Source organism: Orussus abietinus, unplaced genomic scaffold (assembly GCF_000612105.2).
Source record: "Orussus abietinus isolate OABI.00-Male unplaced genomic scaffold, Oabi_2.0 scaffold37, whole genome shotgun sequence".
NCBI lineage: Eukaryota > Metazoa > Arthropoda > Insecta > Hymenoptera > Orussidae > Orussus > Orussus abietinus.
The window spans coordinates 304,391-312,121 of NW_019394759.1; the positions used below are offsets into that span (position 1 = coordinate 304,391).

A 7,731-nucleotide genomic window follows, 5' to 3' on the forward strand; every position below is an offset into this window, starting at 1 on the left:
CATGCAAGTGGAGTAAAGATCATTCACGACTTTTTGGGTACGGTTACTAAAGCCTTAAAGAAAAAGTAATAAACATTGGTTCATACGTATTTCTTCTTTACAAATGGTTTATATCTCAAATACAATTATTTCGTTATAACATACATATATGAACTAAGCAATATTGAAATGGACAAAAATATACTCTGTGATAATATAAAAATCTCATCTTTGTTTATTGTAACATACGAATTGACACCAAAAATTTATTTCTCATTACCAGCCTTGTGGATTCGTTTAATGTTCACACAAGAATGCCCCAAATTTTTGCACATGTCACAAAACTCTTCAAGATGTCTTTTTCCAATCTCAACTTTTGCTTTGTTTTTTATCGGTTTACGCTGAAAATTTCAAGTCTAAGAAATAAACTATATAAACACTTACAAAAAAATTCTATTTAGAGTAAATCATATCGTACAGCTCATGCATTTGACAATGTCAATCAAAAGTTGTAATTAGCTATTTACCCTTTACCATTGATTAAGAGAACTACAAACATGCTATTAGTCCATTCAATTCATTCACCACGTATTACTTCAAACAATTGTAATTCCATATAGGGCAAATTAAAATCAATTAAACTACATTTCGTAATATTGATACAATTACTAAGAATATTCCAACTAGAAAGGATTAAAGGAAAAAAAACATAACAAGCACAAAAGGAGTACAAATGATAGCAATTTGTTTTTAATAAGTTTAGATAAGATTTGATCATTTATCCTATAAACATGAATATGTAATTATTTCCCAATTTATTTATAAACATTTATAAACTCTTTGGATAATAAGAACCATGTATAATCCTCTATTTGCTACATAACATGTTCCATGCATCTAGTAAATAACTACTTACTTTGACTATAAAAGTATGGACTGCTAGTTTTCAAATTCACACAGGTTGCTAGGATATCAGCCCCATCATGGACCAGGAACTAACTATTTGCTATACCCCGGAGTTCTAATTTAAATTCTCAACAAAATAGATTTGCGCTTAATTAAGGGAAATGGACCGCTACTGCTTGATTAAAAGCTGTCATAGCACAAAATATCACCGTAAAAATAGAAAGAAAAATGCAAACATTCTTTTTTAAGGTAAGGGATTAACTGATCATATCAGATCAAGTGATACCTTATTTATAAATAACTAACTTTCACTCCGTGCAATGCAAAGCTTTGAAGTGAATTTCAAAATATAATTGAATTAAGAATATGTGGAATAACAGTTAGAAGTAAGATTCCACAGCTCCTCAATAAAATTATTTTCGATATAATATTCGGGATATCTTATCGCTCTGAATTTTAATGGAAATGTTAGAGATAAAATTATTCCAAATGTAGTTTGCACCACAGTTCATGTTGATCTTGCTTTTCGAGCTGTCAATGCATAATAACATACAAATGACTAACAATCCACACTTATATAATCAAAGGCTACTTATGATCATATGAATTAGTTAGGAACCACCCCGACTAAATGAATAAAAGTAATGAAATGCTGAATACATCCCCTGGTGGTAAAACCAAGAACATGATTCAACTAAAGGAACAATAAATTTTTACCATGTATACATACTTGTAAAAAATGTTTCATTTTGTGCACTTATTGGCCACGAGTAACTGCATTTCATAAAATTTAATTGTTAGATCACTGGTTATTGGTTGTTTTTAAAATATAACTTATTACCTGATGATGAGGATAAATTTTTTTTAAACACTGCATACATTGTTGTCCCATATTAGCCCAACTATTTCCAGAGGACCAAGTTCGATTACATTTTTCACATTTGAACATTCCAAAAGTTCTTTTTGATCCCTGATATGGAGTCAGATTCTTTGTCTCCTTGATCATTTTTTTCTCTGTCCCAGCTTCTGTTTTCGCAACTTTCTGTAGAAGTAGCATTAGTAAATAATGAAAACCGTAAATAAATAATACTGATGTCCATTATAAACTAATATTTACTAAACATAAGTGCAGCTTAGAATGTTGCAAATTCTACAAGACACATTTGTAAAAATGCTTAGTTTCACTATTTATGCACATTTCTAAATAAAAACATTGAACCAGAGTTCTATTTTAACAATTTGATGTCTACCAGAATATAACGACAATAATTAATAATTTCGATTCTACATATCAGCTCAGATGACCTGTTGAACTTGTTAAAATCGCAGTTCACTTCTATTATTTTTATAAAAATACAATTTCTTTCACCTGTTCCTTCTTCTCCTTCTTTGTGGTCATTTTGAGATGTTTAGTAAGACGCCGGCAGAACTGAACAAACCAGAATTACCACTGCATATGTACGTATTAACGGTTTTTTTTAATTGTCTGGTGTACCGGCCATTCCGGGGAACTCCCAAATGACAAATCAAGGGTGGACACTGCCGTGTTAGAGTTGGACCCTCAAATTGACTCGCCATCTATATACTGTCTCGGAAGTGGTAGGAACTGAAATCCAATATGGTGGAAATGACCGGAAATGACGGATGTAAAACATCAATATGAACAATAGCGCGCAAAATTCATGCGTTTTACCATATTGGTATTACGTGAAAACATGTTTGTGTTTACGTTTCAAATTTCATAAAAGCTCTGAAATTGCATTTTCATAGTTTTATGTTTAAAACGTGTGGTGATAAACATTCACGTAATACTAGCATGATATGACACCTGTAAAATTAGAAGTTAAAAATTAAATATTAAAAGGAGCAAATTCTATTAAATAAATGAAAGAACGATTTCCATTAGTAATAATGAAATATGAAAATACATTTTCTTGCATCTTTATAAATATGACAGTCAATTCATTTGGTAATCATTCTAACCTCTTTGTAATGCGGGTACTAGTTCTGGTTTGTTCAGTTCTGCCGGTGTTTGATTGAAATGTCTCAAAATGGTCGAAAAGAAGAAGAAAAAGATGAGAGAAATGGTTTTTTTTAAAGAAAATAAAAGTAATCTGCGATTTTAAGACTCCGTATCAGGGATAAACAGAACTTATAGATACTTCAAGTGTGAAGAGTGTAACCAAAATTGGTCCTCTGGAAACAATTGGGCTAATATGGAACAACAATGTATACAGTGTTTAAGGAACGTTTATCCTCATCATCAAGTAACAAGTTCTTACTTTTTTTAAGACAATCAATAGCCTAGCAAGTGATTTATCGATGCGCCTCACAGCGGACCACAGCAAGGCCAATGAACAATGCAAAACAGTTATTGCACGGGGATATGAATTTTGAACTTGCAGCTATCATTAACCATGTGATTACTTTTGCTATATAGGCGATTTGAAAATTTGCTTATAATATATGGTTAGCACATAGAGAAGAAACCTTGAGACTCTAATAAAGATGGAAGAATAGTAAAACCGGTATTTAGAAACTCAATGACAAGTTAATATTAAGAAGTAGGTCATTAAATCGGCTAAGTTAGACACCAACTTGTAAATAATTATTGTGATGCATTTAATAAGTTCAGTATCGATAACTTGAGATCTAAAAAAATACATTTTGAGGAAAACGTCTGACATATTGTTTATGAGATGTAGTTCAGTAGTACAGACTTTAAATGCTTAGGTTTAGTTTGTAAGAATATTACCTGCACCATCTTTGGTCTCTCTTCGTTATTTGTCTAAGTCTATAATTATAGCAGCGGACAAGAAAAAAATGGTTTTCATATCCCCTGCCAAATTGAAGTTGATATTATTCAGACTTACTTGAAAAATCTGAATATTATCTTATTTAAATATCACTGTGACCTTTGTTTAACACTTAAATTAATTAAATCCATATCACTGTTAAAAATTGAAAAAGTTTACACTATTTCACATTACACTGACACCAGCTCATCCTTGTCACTCATCTGTGCAGACAAACTGAAAGCAGTATCGGTGCTGGCTTCACTGTTAACACTTTCATTAAGAGCTGGTTTCTTTGCAGCATCGTTCATTTCCCTCATAAGTCCTGCCATATCATCATCTGGATCAATTTCTTGTGCTTCGCCAACGACATCGATCTCCATTGATTGACTATCGGTCACTGACGTTTCTTGGCCCACTGGCTTGGGTTCTTCAAACTAGGATCAATAAAATAATTGTTATTGTAATCATAACTTTAACTTTAAGACAGCAATTTCATGCCAAGTTGTATAAAATAACTGTTAACCTACTGTCATGGTTTCAAGTTTCAGTGGAGGTGGTAAATTCATGTGGTAAACACAGTAAGAGTCAAAGATTACTGGTACTGGTTCATGGCATTCAATGTCTGCATGAACTGCTCCGCAAGCTTTGAATAGCACTTGATTTTGATCCTAAAACAAAATTGGTAGGATTATTCTTTAACATTAGAATTTCGTCAGAATGACTGGTTTCAAATTGCCCACCACAGCCAAAAAAATCCGCCGATAGTTCTAGTGTTAAATTGATCAGAGAGTAATATATTTAGTTTTGTTAGCTTGAAAGGCATAAAACAAAATGAGTTAAATATGCAAATTTCGATTTTATATTTTTAAAAATCTGCCTGCCTTGAGGATATGCTTTCGACAGTGCTTTGCAGAGGGTAAAGTCCTTTCACCACATTTCACCCCACCTTCGGTAAAAATACACTTTGGGACACTGGGTGGTTTTTGAGCTGGCCCATCACTTGCCTATAAATTAAAACCATGTTATAAAATCTGTAATATAAATTAGATTAAAGTGTCGACGTATTTTTTTTTTTTTTTAAGTTCAGGAAGTGTAGTACCTGTGCTCGTCTTTCTAGCGATTTTCGATAAAGCACTGCTTCGACTCCGCTCCGTCTGTGATAACTATTTAAAGCCTTTAGCTTTTCATAAAGTTTTTTTTCTTTTGCTGTTTCCTTTGGTTGGTCATGTATACTACCTGGAAAAGAAAAATTGTGTGTAAGATGAACAAAAAAATTAATAGAACATGTGGAAGAGTGCTAAACTCATCCTACACTTTATTCAAGAGTTATTAATTTAAAACACGAAGATGAAACTTTCTAAACCTACATAAAGTTTCCTTTTCTTTTTTTAGGGCATGAAGGTACTTTCGTCTCTTCTCTTTGAGTAGATATTGTAGCCTTCGAAATTGGTCGATATACAGGGATTGCAAACGAATGAGTTTCTCTCGGGCAATGTATATTACCTCTTCAGCAGTGAAGATTCCAGCGTGCCTTAAAAAGTGAATACTAATAATTCAATAGGTAGATAGTGTCTAATCATATGCTAAAAGCAACTACTTAGCATAGTCCATGAAGGACTGAAGTAAAACCTGGAAATGCTTCTTAACGAATATAATACTCTTAAATAAATGAAATTGAACAAAATGGTACAAAACTAAGAAATGTTTGTTCTTATAACATTATGAAAATGTCTATAACAAATTAGCAGAAAAAAAATTGCAATATCTCATAAATGGTAGTTTAATGAAAATTGTCACGTGATTAATATGTTAGAGACAGTCCTAGTAAGTTGATGACTACTTGAACAAGCTGCGCAAGCTGAAGCAATCTAGCATGATATTCTACAAAAGATCAAGATCTGAAAAACAGGTTCAATTATCAAAGCTTAAATGGCTATCAAATATTATATATAATATATCCTGCAAATAATAAAAAAAGTTTGTGAAAATGAAGCATCCATCATGAATGGGAACTGCCACGTACTTCAATGGATCATCTTGAGCACTATGCAAACTTTCGTTGTCACTGTCATCTAAAAATGTTCCTCTCAATGTATCATTCACCACTGTAGGTTCGATGTCACTGTCTGAAGAGCTTGCATAATCCAATACATCGCAACCACTTGCATTGACTCTGAATGCATCGATCTCAGCTGTAAAAAAAAAATGATTCGATTCTTTAATATCTAGAACTGAAAACATTCAGGGGGTGGTGTTCCATCGACATAATGTAAAGCATTAAACTTTTTGGCTAGTTAATTAGCCAAGAAAATCTTCGTCACCCATCAAATGATGTTTAGAAAAAGGAATAGGTAATGTTCAATCTAAAGTAATGTTAATCTGCTTCTAACATTAAAATAAGCTTACTAAAAGGATCCAATGCTCTGATTTTGTTCTCATCATCTTCAGTATCTTCGGCACTTGAATCCGTGGGTTTTACATAGTGGCTTAGATTTAATAAAAGCATTTCTGGTGTTTGAGGCAAGGAATGCCTTGACGTTGACTTGATCCGAGCTAGTTGAGCTTTCCTTGTATGTTCTGGGCAATATCTAGTATTGAATATTAACATTTTTAAAGAGTTGTCTGAATTTAAGTTTTCTGATAGTAAAAGTTTTTGATTGAACATTTTGATATTAAGTTAGAAATAAGATAAAATATCAATTAAGCTACAAAAACGAATAATTAATTTAACGTATCTATTATCGGTACTTTTATCCTTTATTACCAGTATACTTAAATAGCGAAAATAATTGTAACTATTGTTTCTTATTTCATTATTAATTTAATTATTACTGTTCTTACGCCAAGTCTCTCCTATCAAGTTTTGGTGCAGGACTCTGACATTTCCTTCCATTTGTATTATAAACAAAACTGCAAGGCTTGAAGGGAGCGGAAGAATCTTCCAAGATGTGTCTTGCGCAATATGAGTATCCTTCCAAGATAGGTTGCGAACATTCATACGACGAATACATGCAGGTATGAGATTCCTTTGGTGGTTGTTTCAAAGTGGTTGTAGGAGCAGTCGAAGGCATTGTTTTTGGAACTCGAAACATAACTCTCCTAAAACAATCCAATCATATGAGCTCAAGAATTCCAAACTCAAAAGAGCATATCCTTTATAATAAGAAAAATATTAAACTCTAAATTCAATTAAAACCGATATTTAAACATTTGATTGTCAACACCGTCCTTGTACTTCTATAGATTTCTGTAATCTTACGCAATAAGCATATAAATAACGTTACCGCGTAATTGAGACGTTCAATTCAAATTCCGCGCGCGTCCTTGAGTGCCGGAAGATCGTTCCAGCAGTCCAAATGGTAACCTACCAAAGGCATCAAATAACACATTAAAGTTACCGCGAAAAATCCAAAACCCCTCGAAAAACATTCCAAATGAGATACTAAAAATCTTTAAATAATATATGAGTTATTATGAACGTGGAAGTACGAGTATTGAAAAAGTTCGACTCGACACGAACAGAGATTCCGACACGCGCAGTGTAGGCGGTCGCCATTTTGTGCGCGAGGTCTGCACGAGGGTCCATAATGTATGTACGAATCTCGCAATAATGAGCCCGTATCGCGGCGTAAAATCGCTCGAGACCGGAGCCGCGAACGTCCCGAGGGCACGGTTATAAACGGCGAGGATAGGGAAGAGTCGGGCGAATCGGGTCGACCCACCGTTGGCCGCGAAAGAGGCCCTCTCGGGGAGCGCAGAGGAGAAAGTGCCGTAGACGCGAGTCCCGTGTCAGACGGCGCCAACGACCTCGTAGAATTCGCGCGATCGCCTCTGGTGCCGCTCAGTGGCGCGCGAAGTGCTCGGCCTCGTGGCGCGACTCATTATCGAGGATACTGGCGCTCTAAAAGTCGCCTCCAGCAGCCCGTGAGGTTCCGTGGTCTCCGCGTCGCTCGCGATCTGACTATCTAGGTGCGACTGGGCTCTAGCGAGTGGTTCGTCCACGTTCCCTCAGGTGGCGCCACCCCGCGTTTTGCTTGTCGGCTTGGTC

The 7,731-nt window shown here is 34.6% G+C and overlaps 1 protein-coding gene across 9 annotated transcripts; it reads right to left on the reverse strand.

Moving 5' to 3' along the window:
* Positions 1-101: 101 nt before the first annotated feature.
* Positions 102-7,646, reverse strand: LOC105696262 (KAT8 regulatory NSL complex subunit 2). Of its 9 annotated transcripts, XR_002762263.1 has the most exons (11): positions 6,968-7,040; positions 6,525-6,782; positions 6,090-6,271; positions 5,707-5,875; positions 5,051-5,229; positions 4,783-4,919; positions 4,565-4,687; positions 4,211-4,351; positions 1,727-4,117; positions 1,616-1,659; positions 102-395 (listed from the first exon to the last, which is right to left on the reverse strand). XR_002762263.1 is itself a non-coding variant. In XM_012418612.2 (9 exons), exons 2-9 carry the CDS (start codon positions 6,773-6,775, stop codon positions 3,872-3,874), a joined length of 1,428 nt encoding a protein of 475 aa, XP_012274035.1. In that variant the 5' UTR covers positions 6,776-6,782; positions 7,406-7,646; the 3' UTR covers positions 102-3,871. The 9 variants fall into 9 exon arrangements, 4 of the variants coding, with proteins under 4 accessions (XP_012274035.1, XP_023288961.1, XP_023288963.1 ...); XR_002762262.1 differs by having other exon boundaries at positions 102-2,491; positions 2,869-4,117; XR_002762260.1 differs by having other exon boundaries at positions 102-1,927; positions 2,255-4,117.
* Positions 7,647-7,731: the final 85 nt, after the last annotated feature.

Excerpts from the sequence above, each read along its gene's own strand:
- LOC105696262 (XM_012418612.2), bottom strand. The coding sequence starts at position 6,775 with ATGTTTCGAGTTCCAAAAACAATGCCTTCGACTGCTCCTACAACCACT. Across the intron at positions 5,876-6,089 it reads CAGAGCATTGGATCCTTTTA|CTGAGATCGATGCATTCAGA; the intron begins GTAAGCTTATTT and ends TTTTTTTTACAG. Across the intron at positions 4,920-5,050 it reads AAAAGAAAAGGAAACTTTAT|GTAGTATACATGACCAACCA; the intron begins GTAGGTTTAGAA and ends TTTCTTTTCCAG.